Genomic DNA, 24,325 nt, shown 5'->3' with positions numbered 1-24,325 from the left:
TCTGTAGCAGGACACTGAAGACATTTCTGATGTTTCCTGACTGCAGTACCGCACCACAGCAGCAGAGGGCGCACGTGTCCAACATTCACTTTCATGGCAGGAGACTGTTAGAGCCTCTGGAGACGAAACTGACATCATATGTGACCTCTGAGACAACAACAAACTCTTGTTTTGGTAATGATGTTGGTGTCTCAGAGGTCACAAAGACAGACAGGAAGACAGAGAGACGTACATAAACACACTACAGTAAATCTTTAATCTCACCGCACACGTGTGCATGTGTGTGTGTGTGTGTGTGTGCGTGTGTGTTTAAAGTGCATTGTTGTGTGTTGGACATCAGAGTGTCTAGTGGGTTTGTTGAATAACAGCACTGTTGCATAGAGACAGCTAATCCTGTAGTGAATCAGTAGTAATTGTTAGTCAACACAGTAGTAACTCTGATCAACGTGCTGAAATTCAGGCTCTCGTCAGTAAGACTGTGGGAGTCAGAATCTACAGTAGGTTAACTTTTCTCTCTCCTTTCTTTTTTTCTAGTAATTTACCTGGTAAAAATATTAAGAGTAAATACGACAACCTTCAGAGGGTGTGTGTGTGTGTGTGTCAGTGCTTTAACTATGAGAAACATTATTAATACAAGAATAAACTACAATAGGACTTTTGTAAACTTCTTAATTGAACGTTACTATCAGTTAATGCTAAATATCTCAGATTGGCCAGTAATGGTCAGATTTACTCTTATAGGACTTGTAAGTGTATCAGTGGTGAAGAGTTTAAATGATTGGTTTTGAATTTGCTTTGTATAGTTGAGTGAGGAGCTACGTGCTCAGATGGCAGAAGAGAGACAGACAGCTATACAGAGAGACCGAAAGAGACAGACACGACAAACAGACGCTCTGCTGGAGCGTGTGCAGGACATCATTAACAACATCCACGTGAGTTCACACACACACACACACACACACACGTCTTAGTATTTATATGTTTAGGATTATAAGCTCGATCAAATATCAATCTGTGTATGTGTCTCTCTTCTAAAGTTACGAAATGTTCAATACGAATCAGTCGGGGCAGTGCCACATACAGCTGAACTTTCTCCAACTCTCCAGTCCAAAATGAGTCCAGATGTCTACATCAGACCCAGTTCAACCCCGGTCCAGAACCAGACCTTAAGAACCAGCAGTTCACTGAAGAAAGAGACTCTCAGACTGCTCAACCAGCGGATGGAGAGAGAGAAGAACCACGATGATGAGTTCAGTGACCGCTTATACTCAGGATCACCAGATTCTGTCCTCAGTGGTCTCTCTCTTAATCTGACGGGCTCATACGTTCAGTTGCCCAGCCCTCAGCCCAGCCGCAGTCCTCTTACACAGAGAACGAGGAGACCGCACATTCTCATCTCCTGTCCCGTCAGTGAGTCTGAACTCGGTCCAAACGGATCTGAATATAAAAATCATCCATCAGGGAGAGCAGAGCAGTCGGTGTTTATTGAACCTGGTGCCCAATGGGACTACAGCTGTTCAGAGTCGAGTGATAGACAGCTGTCAATCACAACCTCCACCCCCAGCACTACCAGTAACCACAAAGAAATCCAGTCCAGTTTAACCCGGTCACAAGATAAACCAGCTCGTCGTTCACCTCCTGCTCCTCTGAATCAATCCTATGATGTGGAGAGCCCATCACCCTTTCTGATTAGGCCACAGGTGCGGTCCACACCCTCATCATGCTCAGGTGGGCACGGTTCAGTCCTGGATGGATTCTCACAATGCCCACTGGAGGATCGGATGAATATTAAACAGCCCTGTACAGCTGAAACTCAGCAAAGTAAGACTGAAGGTTAGTAAGACATACAATTAACAATCACTGTTTAGTGATTTAAATAAACCCCAAACCCTGCGTGTTAATCTTCAGCAGACGAGCAGGAGATTGAGGCGTTACATGAGCGTTTGAAGAAAGAAGACAGCCAGCAGATCTCTGATAACCTCACAGCACAGAAGAAAGAGACACTAAAGCACCAGCAGGTATCCACCAGCACCATACACATCACACCTGATGCTACACACACACACACACACACACACACACACACACACACACACACACACACACACACACACACACATACACACACACACACACACAATAATGTTATTTACACCTGAAACATCTGTCTGTCTGTGTGTGTGTGTTCAGGAGGTCCAGAGAAGATGTGATGTGACCTCATCAGTGCTCAGTGTCAGCTGGACTCAAACTGCAGAGTTAAAGACACAACACAACTTAAACACTCTGGTGAGTCAAACTCAAGTCTGTGTGTGTGTGTGTGTGTGTGTGTGTGTGTGTGTGTGTGTGTGTGTGTGTGTGTGTGAAGTCTTAGGCTGTGTCTGAAACCATATACTGTGACAGTAGACACTGAATTAGATGAAGTATCTACTCATCAATTGTTAAAACAGTAGGTAAAATATAGTATAAATATACCATGTTGAAATATCACATGACATAGAGTACGTCGTCATAACAACAGGTTACTCGTTAACTGGAATGACAATAAACTAGTGCACTTTAACCACAAGGGACAGCAGTTTAATTTATGTATTATTTGCATTTGAATAGAGCCACGTCACCCCTTTCAACTTTTTTGAATAAAATCTTCTTCTTCATTGGATAACTCCTTTCCCGGGAGCTCACAGGATAGTAAAGGGTCCACCCAAGGAACAATTCGGAATCTTACCGGAAGTAGTAGGACATCCGAGTACTTTTCGCCTACTGTTTTTGGAATACTATGAATTCGGACACACTACTTGCCAACTGATTTTCACCTACTATATATGAAAGTAGACGGTTTCTGGTGCAGCATTACGCCCCATTCAGACAGCCAGCAGTAGCAGAGCGACACAATGTCCTTCATTTAAATGGAAACCGGGCGACTTCCGGCGACACGAGTGAAAGTGACCATTGGTGACCGTATGGGCGTGTCCAGCGACGCGAGAAAGTTAAGAAAAGTTTAACTTTATGCAAATGTTAAGCGACTTGCCAGAGTGACTACCAATGAGAACGAAGCAATGGAGATCACGTCATCCTTCTCTCGTCAGTTACTGGAGTGAATGGTACTCATTTGTTTATGAGGAGCAGATTTAGAAACGCCTCATTGAAAGAGACGGGCGACACATAGTGAAAACATCGCTGGCTGTCTGAATGGGGCATTAAGGTACATTCACATAATAAGCAACTTTGTCACTGTGTGTCACTCGAAAGAGATGTTTCTATATCTTGTTGTCATGAGTAAAATTCACTCCAATAACTGATGAGAGATGGATGATGTGAACTCCACTGCTTTGTTCTCATTGGTAGACGCTCCCAAAAGCCGCTCAATTTGCATAAAGTTACACATTTCTCAACTTTAACCCATCCCATCCAGTCGCCAACGGTCAATGTCACTCGTGTCGCTGGAAGTCGCCAAGCTTCCATTAAAATCAATGAGATTGTGTCACTCTGCTACTGCTAGTCGCAGCTAATGTGAATACGGCTTTACAGTTCAACTATGTGTTATCTTGTAGTTTCTAATGAAGTTGACAGGATTTATTTACTTGTAAAAGTAAACGCTGGTAGTTTAGTGTGGGTTTGAGTTGTGATTCATGTGTGTGTCTGTCAGGTTTCTGAGGAGCACATGAAGGGTTTCTGTCGTTTTAACGCTCTGGCTCGAGGTTTCTTAACACGCAGACTCCTGCAAACGGACAAAATCAAACACCTCCGCAAAACTGTACAGGTACACACAGACACAAACACAAAAACACAACAAACACAAACGTTGCTTTACTAACTTATGAATGTGCTGCAGGATACCAGAGAGTTCATCCAGTCATTCCAGAATGATCCACAACTGAAGAGAGTCTCCATCTCTTATCAGGATCTGTCTCTACAACACAGAGTCACAGCACAGGTTAAACACACAAACGCACACACACAACAGTGCTGCATGTACAGTATACATCTGTGTTTTTACTCTTTTCTTTTGTGTGTCACAGCTGCGAGCTGCATTGCATGACATCCATCAGATCTTCTTTGTGTGGCCTATAAAACACAGACTTCATCTGCTGCAGAAAGACAGAGAGATTCACACAGAGAGAACAATCAGAGAAATGGTACACACACACACACACACACACACACACACACACACACACACACACACACACTCAACTTCATCAAGAGAGCTAAATGAATATGAATCTCCTGATATTAACATGACTATTTTCACTCTGTCAGGAGAAAGTCAAGGGTTCAGGAATCAGACAGATTCTCTCTTCAGCCACTCAGAAGAGCCTAGAAAGAAATAAACACAGGTGAGAATGATCATGTCATGATAAAAATGATAACACACCCATGTTTCTGATGACATAACAGACTGCTTTACTCTAGGCCCCGCCCACAAACATTCAGCAGCTTAATTAACAACATTTAGAGTAAATGAAATTCACACATGACAGAAATAAATCCTCATCCTTGATCCCATAATGCAGTTGAACTTCTGTAAGAGCCGTTATCTTCTCAGTGAAGGAGTCATGCTGTACTGTAGAGACCCATCTCACGTCTGGACTTTCTGATTGGACATCAGCAGTGTGGAGCTCATTTAATTGTTCCAGACTGAGTCTTTGAATAATGACAGACATCTTGATACATGATAATAATAATAATCATTTCATCTGTTATCAGGCAAACAAAAAGGACAAAGATGATGGCTAAGACTTCATCAGGATCCAGGTATGAAATGCAAGCTACTGTACGTACACACAATACGTCTGCTTTAGGATCCTCATTGTTCTCTATTTGTGGTTCTGTAGGGTTCTGCGGTCCAGTCTCGGTCAGAACAGCGTCAGACAGCCGTGAGTCTCTTTAATAGATCAAATCAAACATGAACCTTCAGATCAGTCATATATCAGACATCAGGGGGCAGTTTCCCAGACAGAGTTTAGATAAATCCAGGACTAGTCATTAGTTATATTTGGACATTTAAAGAGTTTTTACAAATATATCTTATAATGATGTGCATCTTAAGGCAAAACAACAGCACTGATATATGTTAGAAGGTATTTTTAAATGAAGGCAGCTCAAACTATAGACTTGTACACAAATGAACAGAAGCAATCATCAAGTTCAGAAACTCCTGATAGTCCTAATAATACATTTCATATTTGAGAGTTTTATTTGAGCGCATTATATGAGTGGATCTCTATGACTTCAGATTTATGATGATAACCTGTCTGTCTGTCTGTCTGTCTGCAGGAGTGTTGTGAAACAGAAAGAGGAGTGTATACAGCCGGTCGTCCACAGGAAGTGTCTGTCATTGAGATAACACAACACAAACACATTACAGATAACAGAGATCTTAAGTTATGTCATATTTCATTACTAGACAATTATCTACACAATAAACTTCTTACTGTTGTTCTTTCAGTTTTGTCTCAATGATCAAAAGGTCACACAGCTTGTGTGTGAACTGTTTTAAAAGAGCACTGAGTGTCAATCATGTTGTTTACGCAATGTGACCAATGAACCGCAGTTTACTTTGACTCATTATATGATTAGCTAAAATTAAACACAACTATATAACTGAGATAACTGGACATCACTTACTGAATTAAACATGCCAAGACCTCAATCATTTGATGTTCAGAAGGTCCATATTGCATATTGCATGAGATGTTTTCCCACATGGCAAAAAATATCATTCAAAATATAAAACAATGGCCAAAACAAAGGACTGAAGTATATTTTGAAACATGTTTACAAAAATGTATTTTTACCAATATATTTTTTGGCCATTTTTTGTATATTTTGAAATACGTTTTTGCTTTAATATATATTTATTATTAAAACATAGGTAAACAAAACAGGTTTGAAAAGTTTTATATTAAATATTTTTCAACGGCAAAAATATACTTATAATTTTATATTTTATACATCTATATACATTTTATATTTTGGCCAGGAAAAATATTTTTTTCCCATATGGGTCCTAAAATTAGGAAAAAAATTCCCCTGAAATACACTTTTTAATATATGTTAAGATATTAAGCTTTTCTAATTCAAAAATATATTTAATTAAGCTTTAACTTTCTGCTGAATGTATTAAGCATATATTTGAAACATATTTTTGGCCAAAGAAATTAAGTTTTAGGTCTGAAAGCATGATAAACATAAGCCTTCTTAAGTCATAAAAATGTAATAATATTAATTTTGTGTCTCTTGAACCTCATTGGTTAAAACGTACAGACCTGCAGCAGATTTGATTGAATCTGAACTAAAGACTTGAAGACATCATACGAGTCGTGTAAAGAGAAAACACAATGACAGAGTCTTTTAGAAACATAACACTGAGCTTTATTAACACTGAATGGTACTGAGTTCATTACTTACACACACAGACACAGACAGAGATGTGTAAGAGAACAAACACAAGTGCTTCATGTTACAGGTGCAATCATATTAGAATAGAATACTGTTTATACAACTAAACAAAATCAAAATACAAAATGTAAAACAGCTTGCATGTGGAGCTCATGGGCTCAGTTATGGCCTCGTATTCCATTCATGGCTTTTAGATTCAAATCACAGTTGAAATTATTTGTACCGCGCTCAGGTATAAAAGAAAGAGCTGCTTGTATCGACTGATCTCAGAACAGGTTAAGCAGCAAAGGCACAACGTATAAAAGCTATAAGTGCAATAAAAGCATGAACATTATCTTTGGTATATTCATAAAGACAGTACAGTATGAATGAATACATCTTACACTGTACATGTGTGTGTGTGTTGCAGGATTTAATCTGCTTCTACTAAAACAGCAAACAAATCAAATAAACATCATAAAGTGTGCAAATATACTCTAGTGAAGAATAACACTGAAATTCTGCAGAGAAAACAGACGTCTGGATTATAACATCTACATGATGTACTGATATGGTTTCAAAGGAATGCTCTGGTTTCAGTATAAGGTTAATGTGATGCATTTAAAAGTGCTGAAATACCAGCTTAAACTCAACCAAAACTAAACTATTGGTAAAATAAAAACACTGCTTTGTCTGAACCGCAGGTCCACCTTCAAACTGAGAAACACGCACATCTGATTTAAGATCAACAGCATGTTTCATTTAAACCCTGTATTTAACAAATTTAACTAGTCACAGTAATGCACTTACAATGAAGGACAACATGATGCACGTTAAAATACAGAGTCTGGCTGATAACTTATTTAAGTTAAAGGGATAGTTTGTTCTAAACCTGTATGAGTTTCTCTTTTCTTCTGGACACAAATGAAGAAATTCTGAAAAATATTAACCCCTTAGCATAAAAAGACACCTTTATGTACCTGCTGTGTTGTATCATAAAAGGGTTTACATCATTCAAATCTCAAGAATCTCAGCTTTCCAAAGATATGTGACATGTTGAGCTTTTTGTTTTTGAGTTTACTGTCAAAGAATGAAATGTTCTGCCCACAGTACAGATCAGGGGCACCATTCAGTTCCATAGTATCATTGTTTTCCTACTATGGAAGTCAATGGTGCCCCAGATCTGTTTGCTTACAAACATTCTTCAAAATATCTTCATTTGTATTCAGCCGAACAAAAACATTTATACAGATTCAGAAAAACTTGAGTAAATGATGACAGGATTTTCATTTTCAATAAGCTATCTGTTTAAATCCAATATTTCATGTTGTGGTATTATTTTGACCATTTAGACATCTGTACTGTTCAAATAAAGATTTAATTGCTTTAACGAAATTATACTTCATGAAGCATCTGTCCTCCATTCTCAATGCTTTAGTGTAACAGCGGTTTTTGTTTGGTTATTTTGTTAATAACTATTAAGCCAGAAATACTTTAGACTAGAACTGATATTAAAGCAGGAGCGTTTCTTCAACATCTCGTATGATCTCAGGGGAATGTAACTGAAACTCACATTAAACATTAAAAACACAAATCTAACACAAGAAAGGCAAGTTTTTCTTCAGAGTCCTTCACTATTGTAATGTTGTTGTCAGCGCCCTTAAGAAACTCTGGCCAGTGAATCGTGTTTAACAAAATGTCCTGCTGGAAACTTTGATGAAATCTTGGCCCAGACGCAGACGATTGGGCACAGAGACGCACAGCAGCCTTTCAGAATAAAAGTCGTACACAGAGATCAAATAAACTTAACACAAAACATAACATAACATAATAACATAGATCCTTCTGCCTCAGTTCAGACACACGTCTGTCTTTTCTGACATCAACCAACCTCATTCAAACACATTATGACAATAATAATAATAATCTACACACCTGTATCTCCCTTTCAACATAACACTGGATATAAGACTGAATATAGATCAGATACTGATAACTCTTGTGCTTTATAAAATAATACAGTAGCTGCTGTGAGGCGTTAGCAGCGCAAAAGGTCATGGGTTTGAACTCAGGGAACACACATACTGATTAAAAACATTTAGAACTTGTAAAGTCGCTCTGGATAAAAGCGTCTGCCAAATGCATGAACGTAAATGAGACATTTGAGCGTCTGTGATGCATCAGCTGAGTTTTTGGCATTAGAGGATGAGGAAGCAGTCACGCTTTCATAAACAGATCAACGAGAACAAACGGATGATACAGAACATGCAGGGTTCTCAAGAAACCCTTTTAAACTGTTTTTAACACTCGATATTTAAACTATGAGCGCAAAATTCTGGGAATTTTCAAGGCTGGAAACTTTCCATGGGAATTAACAGGAAAAAATTGAAGTTGCCTATAATAGGGAGCTTAAATGTGGTTTTGCAGCATAATTTTGTTAAAAACAAAAAATCATCCAGAAATTATTTATATTAGAATGATTTCTGAAGGATTTTTGATCAAATAAATCCAGGCTTGATGAGAGTAAGTATTAGGATTGTTTAAAATGTGTATTACATTGCATGCATGTCTGCTTATGACCAAACTAAATGTTTATTTATGTTTGTATATGACAGAGTTTATATAAATTTCCCCAAATAATTCCAGCTAAATTTCCAATTTGGAATATTTCCAAAATATTCCCCAGATTAAGTTCCCATGGAAAGTTTCCAAAAATGTTCCGCCCCTTTGCTTCCCTAGCGAGATGTGATGGATGATTTAAGATGTGGATAATTATTTGTCAACTCCTCAATCCTCAATGACATGTTTTGTTTTAAAGACAGATGTTGATCTGTTTGGCAAACTCTCTCTCCATATCTGAAATGAGATTATCAAAGTCTTTCAGACTCAGTCGACACGTGAAGGGGGCGTCAAAGTCATCGAGAGCGAAATCATCCACGTACAAACCGGCAGGTGATGCCCACACGTCTGTTTTCTTCTCTTCAATGTCATCATCGCTCTCGCTGCCCGCGACCTCGTCGTAATCCGCCTCGTCGTTAGACAGGAAGTCCCGCCCACATACGCTCCAGTCACCAGCGTAACGGTTACAGGGCGGACTCTCCAGTCGGCCACGCCCCCTGCGGGAAACCACCACCACATCCTGAGCTGACGGAAGCTCCACGCGAAGCGGCACACGCTGAGCCCGTCGCAGTGAGGAATTATGGGATGCGAGAGGAAAGCGGACTTCTGCGGTGAAGTGTGATTGGTCCAAATCCTCTGTCACTCTTCCTTTGGGTACTGTGAAGAGAAGCACACGAAACGATCTCACACACGTGACAGATGCATCGGGACACTAAACGTGCTGAACATCTTTTGGTTGCTGTGCCGTGCAAAACCACAACAGCTGTCACATGTTACTGTAATTCCTCTTGCATGTTGCACACGTGTGTCATGTCATTAAGATTACATGCACAGATTCTGGCAACTTCACAGCTTGAAGCTGGAGTCACATGATGCGTGTCAACATGCCCCAATGCACTTTGATGCGTGATGTCATTATGTGGGCGGTGCCAATCAATCAGAATGAATGACAGATTGAACGGTGTGTATTTTTGTGTAGTTAAGAGCATGTACACTCACCGGGCCAGAGCTTCAGAAGGTAATGCAGCGCCTCTATGTGTCGTTTGAAGTCCACGGCGCTGGCGATCTCTTCGCTGTGCGCAAAACTCCGTCCTCCTCGACCGGACCCCATCGCAGACCCCGGACTGGGTGCCTTTAGCCCGGCCTGCCAAGACTCCTGTGAGGGGGTCAGAAGAACCGGGCCGAAACAAACCGCCAGATTCTGACAGGTCATTCGGTTACAGTCGCTGTAGGACGCCACGAGACTCAGATGATCCAACAAGAAGGACAGAGTCGCCTTTACAGGACACACAAAACCACAAACATAAATCACAGGAACGCATATAATGATCAAATAAGTTTGTAATGATATGCAAGAAAATATCTGTCAAATAAATAAATGTAAAGATATAGAGAGAGCCTTGTCTTAAATGTGTGGTGCATTATTTTTGAAAAACACTTTGGAAAATGGAGTCGGCCCAAAACACACTTATAGCCAATCAGCAGTAAGGGGCGTGTCTACTAACCAACATCATTGCCTGGGTTGTGTATGTGTGGGGCGGTCCAGATTCTATTGGGGTAGGGGCGTGTTTATTAAGGTGATTTCAGATATCAACATTGGCTTTCAGAGATCATGCACCCCCCCTTTAATCTAAACCCTGTCCAGGAAACCATTTAAAAAAAGAGTCATTAAAATCAGTTCATTCTTGTTATTTTTTAGATTCATTGATGAATGTTTCTCAATAACATCAGGAGGATGTATGAAGTAAACAAACACTCAAACATACACAGTACAGTCAGATGTTTAAAGAGAGAGACTCATTTTTCTAAATGAAGAAGGAAAAGAAAAGAAAGAGTATAAATACATGAGAGCAAAAAGAACAGATGGTTCTCACTCTCTATTAGTTTGTTTTGGAACCGACTGGAAACCCTCAGGCTCCTGATACTGATCCTCACATCAGACAAACAACACCACACATACAACAACACACATGGACACACACATGGACACACACACACACTTCCTCTCACACAATTATTTTTAGTTCTTTCACATCCTCATCCTTTTGTAAATGTTGACATTCAGACTCATATTCATCCGTGTACTTTTTCTTTGTGTATTGATTACTATTAGTAAAACCATGGTTAATTTCCGTAAGGGACAGACTGCTGAATTATTTAAACTTCTACTTTAATGTTTTTCCCATAATTCAACTGTCCAGTTTATTCTTCTGCACATAACACCATCAGACCATACAGATATATCAGAGCTTTCATTCCTAAACTTGGTTAGACAGACAGACAGACAGGACAGAAAGATGTCAGAGAGAGACAGACCGAGAAACAAACAGACAGACAGACAGAAAGATGAGAGACAGAGAGACAAACAGGCAGACAGACAAGACACACACACACACACACACACACACACACACACACACACACGGACAGAGACATTCAGACAGACAGACAAACATACATACATACATATACAGACAGACAGATCAGACAGACAGAGACATTCAGACAGAAAGACAGACACACATACATAGACAGACAGACAGACAGACAGACAGACAGACACAGAGAGACATACAGACAGACATACATACATAGACATACATAAAAAGAAAGACAGACAGACACATTCAGACAGACAGACAGACAGACATAGACAGACAGACAGACATGCATAGACACACAGACAGACAGACATACATAGACAGACAGACACAGACAGACAGACATAGACAGACAGACAGACAGACAGACAGACAGACAGACAGACAGAGACATTCAGACAGACAGACACATTCATTCAGACAGACAGAAAGACAGACAGACAGACAGACAGACAGACAGACAGAGACATTCAGACAGACAGACATACATACATACATAGACAGACAGACACATTTAGACAGACAGACAGACAGACAGACAGACAGACAGACATACATAGACAGACAGACAGACAGACAGACAGACATAGACAGACATAGACAGACATACATAGACAGACATACATAGACAGACATACATAGACAGACATACAGACAGACAGACAGACATACATAGACAGACATACATACACAGACAGACAGACACATTCAGACAGACAGACAGACAGACAGACATACATAGACAGACACACATACATAGACAGACAGAGACATTCTGACAGACAGACAGAGACATTCAGACAGACAGAGAGAGACATTCAGACAGACAGACACACATACATAGACAGACAGACAGACAGACAGACACACATACATAGACAGACAGAGACATTCAGACAGACAGACAGAGACAATCAGACAGACAGACACATTCAGACAGACAGACATACATAGACAGACAGACAGACACATTCATTCAGACAGACAGACAAACAGACAGACAGACAGACAGACAGACAGACATAGACAGAGACATTCAGACAGACAGACAGACAAACATACATAGACAGACAGACAGACAGACAGAGACATTCAGACAGACAGACATACATAGACAGACAGACAGACATCCAGAGACAGACAGACAGACAGACAGACAGACAGACAGACAGACAGACACAGGCAGACAGACATACATACATACATAGACAGACAGAGACAGACAGACAGACATACATACATACATACATACACAGACAGAGACATTCAAACAGACAGACAGACAGACAGAGACATTCAGACAGACAGACATACATAGAGAGACAGACAGACACATTCATTCAGACAGACAGACAAACAGACAGACAGACAGACAGACATAGACAGACAGACACATTCAGACAGACAGACAGACAGACAGACAGACAGACAGACAGACAGAGACATTCAGACAGACAGACATACATAGACAGACAGACAGACACATTCATTCAGACAGACAGACAGACAGACAGACAGACAGACAGAGACATTCAGACAGACAGACATACATAGACAGACAGACAGAGACAGACAGACACATTCAGACAGACAGACAGACAGACAGACACATTCAGACAGACAGACAGACAGACAGACAGTCTTTACCCTCTCTGGTTCAGGCAGACAGTGTAGAAGTGTTGTGGTCTCTTGTGATTTGTGAGTGTCGCTCCTGTAGGCCGGTCGAATCATCATGGCATCCAGCACAACTTCATAAAGAGTCCTGGTGATGAGAGCTGATGGAAGTTCACGCAGATAATCCTTCAAAATACCTGAAGAGAACAAAACACAACACAACACAACATCTGAAACACAACTGACTGAATCTACAGACATTACTGTGACTACACTGACACATAAACTACTGTGGGATCATCTGGAGTACCACTGGGGATTATATCATATAAATATCAAAATACATGAATATGGCACTCATAGTTAACAATGATACCATCACTGTACGTAGTTACTGTTGTAGTTGTGTAGATATGTTGTGTGTTTAATGCGTGTTGTGTGTCAACTGACCGGTAATGACGTTGACGTCAGGATAGAGTTCATCATTTAATACGACCGCTGTGCTGTCCCTCTCAAATGCATCACGCAATTCCTTCTTCACTGCTGCTGAACCACAGAGACGATACAATCCCACAACCTTCACAAACACACAAACAATCTTTTAAAAACCACACATCTTTTAGTTTTAGATATTTAATGTCTAACAGCTGTCTCTCACCCTCAGTCCTCTGCGTTCAATCTCAGTCACACACTTCTGAATGATCAGAGGAACTTTAACTGCAGACGCCTCCTTCTCCACCAGATGGCGCAGCTCCACCCCAAACACAGTGGGGGGAGAAAGGTCACTGAGGCGGGGGAACGGGGTCACGAAATGCTCCAGCAGTGTCAACTTTACATACAGCAAACCACGAGGATCTAATCTCACACACAGCTGCTGAGAGCGAGAGGCTGAGAGAGAGATAAACAGATAGTTAGCACAACACTTTACATCATCTATCAGGTTTAATCATTTCCTCAGAATTCTCCAACCTTTGAATAATGAAGGTATGGCCACTTCACCCACACAACACACTCGATTACGAGCCGGAGTGCCGGACGCAGCGGATCCGTCGGTCGCGCTTGGTGTCAAGATGACCAGTTTAAGCAGTCGTGCTCTCTCTAGCTCCAGGTTAAAGGTGTGGTTCAGCGGGAGTCGCGGCCCTCGACAGGTCAACAAGGAGGTTCGAGCGCGGGTCACCCCGTCCACCTGAATGGCACAGAAAACTTCTTTAGTGGCATCGTTTCGCGGGGAACGCAGCAGCTCGTCGACGCCCAGCAGGTGAACCGTAAGCAGACCGGACAGACGCTGAGCGCAGCGCGGTTGATCCGCCAGTAAGTATAAGCGAAACGAATCTGCATCTATGAGAGCGGGTGACTCCTGAAGTCCACAGTGAGATGGGGATGTCGTAGGTGACCCTTTCGAAGCCTGACCCGAGCCCTGCTTCGGCAGTAGTTCAGGCGAGTCTCCGTCACTGAGGTATCCTCCTTTACTAGCAGAACGCGTTCTGGAGGATCGACGTCTCGGCCTGGCGGGAGCGCTGGAGTCCAGATGGTACTTGCTGATGACGTTAGACGATTCTTTACGTGCGTTCGGTGGCGACGCCTCATCCGGCGCTCCGCCGGCGTTCCCCTGCCCGTGCCGTTGATTACGGGACGAGCGCAGGCTAAGTTTTCGTCTTAGTTCAGGAAGTTTGCGCATCTTCATCGAGAGCCGTCGCACCGTTCCTGGAGACTTGATCTTGTCAATCACACTGCTGCCACTTCCACTTGGCCCTCCAGGACTATCGGAGCGAACGCATTCTGACTGTAACACAAGCAGATCTGCACCAAAACAAACCAAGATGTGTTAGATAATTGTATCTAAATATAAGCAGGATTTGTTCCTCACTCAAACCTCATAGGAAACCTCATGTCTAAAGTCAAATAGACTCCACATGTGAAGACAAATCCTTGCTTTGTACACAGTGTTTATTGTTGCTCTCAGGGCAAAATGTTAACTGCGCTCTATTTGTGCTTTTCCACGGGCTCAGAACGTCTCGCTTTACTTTGGCTCGGCTTGCTTTTCCACGGCAGTTTAAGGATTATTCCACTTTAATAAAAAATCCAGATAATTTACTCACCTCCATGTCAAAGATATTTGTTCAGTCAAGATGAAATTAAGTTTTATGAGGAAAACATCCCATGATTTTTCTCCATATAGTGTGGACTTTATTGAACCTCAATAGTTTGCAGTTTCAATGCAGCTTCAAAGAGCTCTAAAAGATCCCAACCAAGGCACAAGAGTCTTAACTAGAGAAATTATCATTATTTTTGCCCAAAAAATAATAAATATGTACTTTTTAACCACAACTTCCCATCTTGCACTAGCTGTGTGAAGCGCCAGCGCGACCTTACGTAATTATGTAATCACATGGAAAGGTCACACATTACATCTGTAAAACCATAGACTGTAAAAAAAGATGGACGACGCCCGTTTGCTCTCTTCCATTGGTGAAAAGTGAAGCCGTCAGGGTCCCGATATGACGCTGACATCTTGGGTCTTGAGTCTGCGCAGTAGCAATTTTGGGACCAGTCCTGTGCAGTAGTGAGCAGGAAGTAAAGCTGCGAAATCAAGGCCTCGCTCTCGCAGAATGCGCATATCACAGCTGTCAATCAAGACGTGACAGCATCGTTTTTATAGCATTAAATAACTAACTAAAAACAAACTTATTTTAAAAACAAACACTTGAATTTACATCAACATGATAAAAACTACAGTAAATGAAAGAAACCAGCTTGGGAAAAAAGATAATTGAAGTTTATAGATTATATTGCATTTCTGTCAAGAGATCCTCTTAAAATGTACACAATGCACCTTTAAGTACTGGTTGGGATTAAAGACTTATCGTTACAGTTGCAACGCATCTCCTGCCACGACATCATTGTAAACTCAATAGAAAAAGCGCTAGACACAAGAGGAATAGAGCATGTTGATGGAATGGTGTTCTTGATTTTTGGCATGTGGAGGTTTCTCACTGCAAAAAATAAATATACAAGAGTCTGGGACCTTTGGGAAGTGCAGATGGTGATATCACTTGGTTTATTCGATGGCGCATGAGGATAAGCTAATCTTTTAGTTAACACTTGCACATTTTAATTATCGGTTGGTACTAAACAAAAAAGTACCAGGAACTACCTACTTAACTTAAAATTTTGCGACCCTCTCTTAGAAGAGTAGAAAATATTCTGCAACCCACCAACATAATTGTAAATATGAAGAAAACAAATTTTTTTCTCTTAAAATTGAGTAATTTTTATTTTTGTCATTTTATAAATATAATTGCATCTGTAGCCAAGCAACCCACCTAACTCGACTGTGTGACCCACAAGTGGGTCCTGAACCCCCCAAAAATGAGCCGTACTATGAAGTGGAAAAGCACCATATGTAGCAACACATTTAAAGCTTAAAATGATGTGTGGTTTAGGGGATTTTGACTCTTCCCACCACAAAGAAGAATTTGTATTCAATTTTTTAAAGGGGACAGAGAATGAAAAACCATTTTTACCTTGTCTTTGTTGAATAATGGTAGTCTACCCACATTCACAAACATACAAAAAGTGCTAAACATGTAAACATCTCAGTCTCATAGAAATTCCTCTTTTAGAAATGTCAGCCAGAAAACAGCTCAATCTGAAAAACTGATGCTTATGACATCACAGGCATGTCACTGCCCCTCCACTTTAAAATAATTGGCTACATTTTTTGAGTGACAGCAAAGTCAGCCAATCAGTAATGAGATTGCAAGTTAAGCCAGTAGGGGGAGCCAAATAGGTGCAAAACCACTTGTTTAAAATCCCCCACCCTAATAGAGCTAGCTGAAAGAGGTTTTTAGGAAGCTTCTAAGGCATTACAGACCAAAAACTTTTTTGTCTACATGTCACATCACAGAACAAGGATAAATACTCCGTTCAATCATTCTATGTCACCTTTAAATTAAAGATCAATGACACCAGAAGCAGCATGACATTGTGCGTCTATATGAGAGATAAAGCAGCATTTCTTACTTTCACCTAGTTTGTGTCAAACTGGGAAACGTGATTATACCTGAGCTGTCCGTCCTGCTGCTGGTCTCTGTTTCAGCATCTCCAGTACGAACGAAACCGGCCGATCGTTTTTCCTTCATCGATCCTTCCGTTTCTCTCTTTCTCCATGGGTCTCCATATTTTTCCAGGTCTACTGCTCTACCGGCCCGCACGTCATCCTCTTCAGGAATGGGGTTGTACCAAATGTTACCATCTCCTTGCGATCCCTGATGCCGCGCTGTGATCCTGGTTGAAGTTTCGTCCGAAGCCTGAGTCTTTCCTGTGGACAACACCCAGGCTCTGCTGCTGCTGTCCAGATGCTGAAGGTAAGCACCCTGACCGGAGATCTTAGCTGCGCTGGGTGAGACGCACGCATCTGCGTAAGCTGTAGAGATAGAGGTCAACTCCGGTAAACCCGCATCAACCGACTCGTACGGTGTCCTGGAGGATCCAAACTCCAATTCGAGATCGTTCTGCTTTCTCTTCGAGCCGTCTTCAATCAAAGTCCTTTGGCTCCAGGCCTGTTTGGAAACCTGGATGTTCCTTGAGCACAAATCCCGGTCCTGCGGCCCGTAGGTTAGACCGGACCCGGCCGGCTCCCTGCACGTGGAGGATTGTTTGGCCCAGTTTTGTTTTTTGGAGACTGTGATCTGTGAGCGTCTGGTGCACTCGTCTGTCAGCTCGGTCTCTGTTGGAGCTGCTGTGGATGTTGATGATGAAGAACTTTGGGTGAGATCCACCTTCCCTGTCACTTCTAAGAAGAAAGGACACAGCAGTTAGTGCTGGAGTGGATCATTGGAAACTTTTAGCACCCAGTAGCAGCAAACGGCGTGAAGGAAAAATTGTCAATTAATCTTTACAGAGTTTGATTTGAGAGAATTCCTCCCTAAAACAACATTTCTGATATGACTTTCCAGTGACGTATACAGACAGAGAGCAGTGAAGGATTCTGGAAAGACCAAAAACAGTCATGACTGAAGATATTTACAATCTTCCTCTCATCTAAAACATCTGGAAGTTTCTCTAAACTCCCTCCTCCTCTCTTTAAATGATGAACGTGGCTCGTGACACACAGTTAGCCAAATATCTTCTCCAGTCTCAGAAGAAATAAAAATACGGGTCAGTCTTATATCTGTACGGCTCATGATGTGTCGTTCTTTTATAAAACCAAACCAATAATAATAAACAACCAAACATCTACAAACACATTACTGTTACAAACCTCAGAGCTCTTTTTAATGTGTGTGCCATTAAACCAGAGGTGATAGTATACTGTACTTATTAACATGTGGACAGCTTAACTAACTTTAACTAGCAAGATGAACTTTAAGCCTCACACAACACAACACAGAGGTCTGTTTTGCTTCAGGAAGTGTTACAGTATGATAAGTGGACCAAAAGACAACTTCCTGTTTGACTTAACCAGAGAGAGAGAGAGATGAAGATGTTACAGATACAGTTGATTATATATAACACACAGACTGAGATGATGCCAATATTTATCAATTTAAAGTTAAAGATGAAAAATAAGGAGAAAGAAAATCAGTCACGAGAAGCTGATGATGAAAATCAAGAGAAACACACAGCTGCTTTAGAGGATATCAATGACTACACTGTGTTCAGGGCTCTCCGTCACAGCTGGACACACACACACACACACACACTTAACCCATTCACTATTCATTACAGAACTCAAAAATACACACACACACACAAAAACAGTCTTGTGTAACACACTGGAATCACTCAGCCTTCACCTCTGACACAACATCAGTCTGTGTGCGTGTGTGTGTGTGTGTGTGTGTGTGTGTGTGTGTGTGTGTGTGTGTGTGTGTGTGTGTGTGTGTGTGTGTGTGTGTGTGTGTGTGTGTGTGTGTCCGTCTCTGTCCGTCCGTCTGTCTCTCTGTCCGTCCGTCTGTCTCTCTGTCTGTCTCTCTGTCTGTCTCTCTGTCTGTCTCTCTGTCTGTCTGTCACTGTGTGTGTGTGTGTGTGTGTGTTTTGACATCACATTGATAAATAGCTCTTACACTGTTTAGTTTATCAGCAGAGAAACTATAAACCCAACAGGACTAAAAATAGCTTCATGTTCTTGAGCTGCGACTCATAAATCCAGATTCAGTTTCTCGTTTAACTTTATGAAGGAAAACAGAGACTCAATAACAATGTGTTCATACATAACACACAAATACTACCGTCAATTTCTGACAGTAAACCCAGTTTAAGTATGTTTTTACATGGTTTTACATGGTATTTGTATGCAGTTATTTACTGCTGTAGAGAGTTTGATTCATTTCAGAGGAGAGAAGATTTATGACAGATTTACCCTCATTAAGACATTATTACTGCATTACATGAACGCAAATGTTTCTTAAAACTGAAATCTAAAAACTTGCATGCCTGACTGTGTGTGTGTGTGTGTGTGTTTATTTGTCTTTGTGTGTTTTCGGCATGGCTGACAGTGTGAGTGTGCACAAACGAGTGGAAAAGTTTTCTGAGTGTTTTCACAGTGTAACGGTTAAGAGTTTTTCCCAGAATGCATCTGTTAATTTGAGATTTCCTGTTTCTGTATGAACCTTCGTCTGCCTTTAAAAACAATCAAGCCAAACTATTAATAATCATGAAAGACTCAAAACATCTAAAAAATGCCGAGGATTGTCTGTTTAAGAACATTCATGTAAAAAAACTGCATTGAGTTATCTAACAGAGCTAAAGTAATACAGCCAAAATAAACATCATCACCAATACACACACACACACACACACACACAGAGAGAGAGAGAGAGACTGAGTACAGAGAGAAATCATCTCTCTCTCATTTTTCTCCTGATGAAGATCTTTCCTGTGAGATCTCTAACTGTTGAACATCACAGATCACTCACATCCTCAGATGAGAGGAAACTCACTCATAAACATCAAACTAAACTAAACTATAACTCATGATCACACTGATCAAAACCATCTGCTGAAAAAACATTAATCTGGTCAAAGTTATGACAAACTCATTCCCTACATTTCAATTATAATAGTTGAACTGACCACCCTATCAAAGTTATTTTCCATCATAAATTAAAACACTCACTTGAATATAGTTTGAACATTCAATTGTGTTGCATATTAGTAAACATTTAATGCACTTATTTTATTTGTAAATAAATCTTTAGTTCTGTATTGTAGTTAAATGAACAGATGTGCATTTGTTTAGCTCTGATTCTAGAACTGTCTTGTTTTTGTCAGATTGGCGAGTCTTCAGCGTGCAATGTTTTCTGTCTGCGCAGAAGATCATGCAGTTGGAAGAGCGTCTGCGCTGTCTGGCTGTAAATCTCTGAGTTTACTGCAGGATTAATAATGAATTAAACTTCCTCTCCAGACAGACGCTGGATTCACTTTATTTCTATCGCCACATCTGTTGACAACAGTAGATTTATTCTCACAAATGTTGGACTTTTAAAACGTTCCCTCACAATGTCTCTTGAAATGAAAAATTTAGATAAATATAAATATGGTTTAGCTAGCAATCATACATCATCATAATCTCAGCTCTCATTTTAAATCATTTTCAGTATTTGACTCTGTGTATCGTGGTATAATAACAGCACTGCAGCACCACACCTTTCTGTTTTTATATTGAAGGACTAAAAGTTGTTTGTCTGATTGAATCTGGCCGGTGATTCCTGACACTTCCGGGAAGAACCTCAGGAAGAGGAAGACATTAAAAAATGATTGCGGATATAAATATTCCTACTTAAAGAGTAAGAAAACAAAGCTGGATGAAGCTCGGACACTGCACAGAGTTATATCTACAAACCAGAATATCAGAAAGACCAGCAGAGTAATGGCAATGTTTGGCGCCTGTAATGATTATTATTAGCAATTAAATACAGATTATATCTGACCGCATGTTACTCAAAACTTTACATCTGACTCAAGTTTACAATTTAAATGTTTCAGAACCACCAAAACAGAGAGCACTACTATAAACTTATTTAACAAATAAAAACATCAGCGTCGGTCTGTTTATAATCGTAAATCTGTGGACACATTTTATCCCGAGCTTCAGAATCCTAAACAACAAGATAAAATTAAAATGGACTCCATGAACCCTTCAACCAACAATAGCCACATTGATTCTTCAATGTAAACATTGGACTGATTTACAGCAGATTCATTGAACTACAACAACAAACTGCAGAAGTAAAAGTGAATTAGACGAAGAATTTAATAAACAAACAGATAAACGGTGTGGGATACGTAGATGTTTTTGATCTGCTGATCTACACAGAGACGAGTCAAACAGATCGAGATGTTGAAGAGAATGAGTTTTCTGTTTTGGACTCTCATGTGGTCCACAGATGCACAGTAATAAAGAACTCTATTGACCCTGTGCATACAAACACACACATACATGCACACAAACACACACAACATGAGTTTGCTCGGAGGCTGAAGAGTTCCTCTGGGAAGCAGTGATATGAGTCTCAACAGCCGTGAAGTTGCAGCTGGCATCAGTATTCCCAGGCCGAGGGTTCACATTCCTGATCCGCAATTCTCATTTCTCTCTCTGACTTCTTACATACTTCCAGCTTCAGTTTTGCTCCATCATTCTCACTGGCTTTGTTCCCAAACCTATTGAGCTTCCTACATAGACAGCATTTAAAACAACATGGGTGGAAGCATCATGATGCCCTCAAAGAAACTTATTTTCACCAAAACCTGGAGAAGACAATCCCACAAGTCCATAAAATATCCAGCCAAGATAATGGACAAAGCAAAAGTGTAGAAGGTTTCACATGAATTCATAACAGATTACAATAATATCTGTTCTTATGTTTATTAGGATGTTATACAATTACTTTAAAACCATGTCAAACTCTTGACATTCTTGAGCTGTTCGTGTAAGGAGCACAGACGAGTCCATGTCTTTGTAGAGCACTGCAGATCAGTCACTAATAAGATTTCACCCTAGTTAGGGTGCTGTCTTAGATCGTCGTCCATGCAGACATCAAGGCAGCTCACTAAGTTTTTAAACAGAGCTCAGTGTTTAACATACAGTCTGTCATTGTCTGTCTCTTATTAAATCATTCTTGTGTCATTCTTTACATAGTCCTGTAATGAGTGTACATCAGCATTACAACACACTGCACTGCTTACACACACACACACACACACACAGCCAGCAAACTACTTTCCCTATTTTAGACATAGAGAGGAGAGAGAGAAACAGTTCAGTCTTTGCTGAACATCTCATAGCTCCAGAAGGTTTAAACCTGGATGACAGCTTTGATATGAATTTACAAATCATTCACAATCATGGCATATATAACTAAAGCACTATTTAACCATTTCATTCCCATGATAAAGAAAACAGGAGGAAAGCAGTAGATGAAAATAAATAAAAGCAACATTAACAACAGCATAGATAGACGAGAATTAACAAACAAAGAAAGTCTTTCTGCAAACTTTTCTCTCATCTGATGATCTATAAATCATGTGAGTATAAAGACAGCATTCAAGTCACGATCATAACAATCATAATCATTTATTCTGACAGAAAAACAGGCCTGTTTGCAAATTAAAACAGGAACTCTAATAAAATCAAACAAAGGACAGTGATATAAATGCCATATATTCATATAGTAAAGTATTTATACGGTACTCCAGGTGAACGACACACAACGAGCTGCACAGATGGAGTGACGTCACGGCTGCGGCTTACGTAACTAGAGCGCACAACTAGACACTATTTGCGCTCTTTACTAAATAAATAAATAAATAAAACGAGCACTAATCTTCTGTTACATTACATCAAAACATCTCACGATCTCTACAACAGATTTATTTCTGTGTAAGATGTAACATTAAATGTAAGTAAGTTATATATAAATATGTGAACGATTTAAACAAGCGTTGACTGAAGTGAAGTTTCTCATAATCATCAAACTCTTTTGATCTAAAGGCTCATATTGAAGGGTGTTATACACGTTAATTTTGACAAATATAAAAGAAAAAGATTAACAAACGACCAATAGCCTACACATGAGAAGAGTTAGAAATCATCCCAGCTCATGAAGTTTGAGAAAGTAAACCGAGCTGTGATCTAACTTACATACACTACAGAGCTTTTAATCACAGTTACACTTATTTATATTTATTTATTTTCATTTTGATGACTTTACTCAAAACAGTGATGATGTCCAAACTCCAGACTGCTGATGCTTAACTTACATCTTTAAATCCACAGAACGCATTTTTCTCATAAAAACTCTCAGTTTTCCAAGTTCAGATCCACTTCCACAGACGCACACTAACGTTACACTTTTTTTTAACCCCATATCTTCATCATCTCTTTCAAGATAACAGATGAGTGTTTTTGCTGCTCAATGATAAAGCACAGACATATAAAGACTTTACTCATATCAACTTCGGTGAGTTTTGGGTCGGTTTTGCGGCGGAATCGCTCTTTTCCTCGCAGTTTGGAAAACGTTCGTTTGAGCAGCGGCTCCGCCATCACGCGCGCGACGCGACGACAAATCAAGAGCAGAGCAGCGCGTCGACGCGTCCAGATCCTCGAGCCTCTACGCTCATGATGCCAAACACAGGAAACAAATTCCATACATTCCAGAGCTGAGTGTTTTTACACGCCATTACAGTCCAGAGGAATCATGGGAAATGTAGTAAGATTGTAATTAATATACTGTTATTTTGTCACGATAATAATTGTTAAAATATTTATTTGTAAGATTATAATCACTATCGATACTTTCTTAATAAAAACAGACTGCACGGAAAGCCTAATAAAAACATTAATTATAATGTTCATTTTAAATTATTCTGTATTATGCATTTGCAATAATACCGTAAATGTCAATTAAATTGGCGTTAACATTAATGATTACATCGAAAGAGATATTAACATAACATTAGGAAAAACCGTGAAAGTAATGTCAACTCTGTCTATAAGTGATCAAACGAAAGGCGGAGAAGCAAATAACGGGACGGCCAGTACCCCTCTGACAAACAGTTTAACCGATATATCATTCATTTGAAAGAATCATAAAAATAAAAAGAGAACAAAAAAAATTGGTGTTAGTTCAAAATTTAATATAAAATGAGATATTATATTATTAAATCCATTTATGTTACACCAGCGCCATCTACCTGTAAAACAATGAAGACTTAAAAACTTTTTACTATTTTTAGGTTTCATATATTTTTTATTTTGTCAGCACAATTTTTAATGAACATTTGAAAACATGTAAACAATTTAACTATCAGAAAAATTACTATGTAAA

General features: G+C 40.0%; 2 protein-coding genes across 5 annotated transcripts; one reads left to right on the top strand and one right to left on the bottom strand.

The window, feature by feature from the left end:
* The first annotated feature begins 607 nt into the window (after nt 1-607).
* On the top strand, nt 608-5,443 carry LOC129420713 (uncharacterized). 4 transcript variants are annotated; one of them, XM_073867278.1, is made up of 11 exons: nt 608-932; nt 1,038-1,821; nt 1,912-2,018; nt 2,191-2,286; nt 3,647-3,760; nt 3,833-3,934; nt 4,020-4,136; nt 4,261-4,337; nt 4,708-4,755; nt 4,836-4,877; nt 5,278-5,443. In XM_073867278.1, the coding sequence occupies exons 1-11, from the start codon at nt 828-830 to the stop codon at nt 5,345-5,347; spliced, it is 1,662 nt and encodes a 553-aa protein (XP_073723379.1). In that variant the 5' UTR covers nt 608-827; the 3' UTR covers nt 5,348-5,443. The 4 variants fall into 4 exon arrangements, with proteins under 4 accessions (XP_073723379.1, XP_073723378.1, XP_073723377.1 ...); XM_073867277.1 differs by having other exon boundaries at nt 609-932; nt 1,909-2,018; XM_073867276.1 differs by having other exon boundaries at nt 609-932; nt 1,038-1,833.
* A 909-nt stretch (nt 5,444-6,352) lies between these two features.
* Nucleotides 6,353-23,691, bottom strand: LOC129420907 (rho GTPase-activating protein SYDE1). The gene is made up of 8 exons (XM_073867274.1): nt 23,445-23,691; nt 17,059-17,787; nt 13,965-14,795; nt 13,654-13,883; nt 13,446-13,572; nt 13,029-13,192; nt 10,000-10,276; nt 6,353-9,657 (listed from the first exon to the last, which is right to left on the bottom strand). Exons 1-8 carry the CDS (start codon nt 23,644-23,646, stop codon nt 9,194-9,196), a joined length of 3,024 nt encoding a protein of 1,007 aa, XP_073723375.1. The 5' UTR covers nt 23,647-23,691; the 3' UTR covers nt 6,353-9,193.
* Between the last annotated feature and the right edge of the window lie 634 nt (nt 23,692-24,325).

Source organism: Misgurnus anguillicaudatus, chromosome 4, assembly GCF_027580225.2.
Source record: "Misgurnus anguillicaudatus chromosome 4, ASM2758022v2, whole genome shotgun sequence".
NCBI lineage: Eukaryota > Metazoa > Chordata > Actinopteri > Cypriniformes > Cobitidae > Misgurnus > Misgurnus anguillicaudatus.
Note: the sequence above shows the minus strand (reverse complement) of the source record. Positions and strands in the feature narration are given on the sequence as shown.

What these genes read in the sequence shown, in the direction of transcription:
- LOC129420713 (XM_055175746.2), top strand. Translation starts at nt 828, where the DNA reads ATGGCAGAAGAGAGACAGACAGCTATACAGAGAGACCGAAAGAGACAG. An exon ending in AGACACTAAAGCACCAGCAG is followed by an intron (nt 2,019 to 2,190) that starts GTATCCACCAGC and finishes GTGTGTGTTCAG; the next exon opens with GAGGTCCAGAGAAGATGTGA. An exon ending in AACACAACTTAAACACTCTG is followed by an intron (nt 2,287 to 3,646) that starts GTGAGTCAAACT and finishes TGTGTCTGTCAG; the next exon opens with GTTTCTGAGGAGCACATGAA.
- LOC129420907 (XM_073867274.1), bottom strand. Translation starts at nt 23,646, where the DNA reads ATGGAATTTGTTTCCTGTGTTTGGCATCATGAGCGTAGAGGCTCGAGG. An exon ending in CAGCAGGACGGACAGCTCAG is followed by an intron (nt 14,796 to 17,058) that starts GTATAATCACGT and finishes GTTTTGGTGCAG; the next exon opens with ATCTGCTTGTGTTACAGTCA. An exon ending in TTGAACGCAGAGGACTGAGG is followed by an intron (nt 13,573 to 13,653) that starts GTGAGAGACAGC and finishes GTGTTTGTGAAG; the next exon opens with GTTGTGGGATTGTATCGTCT.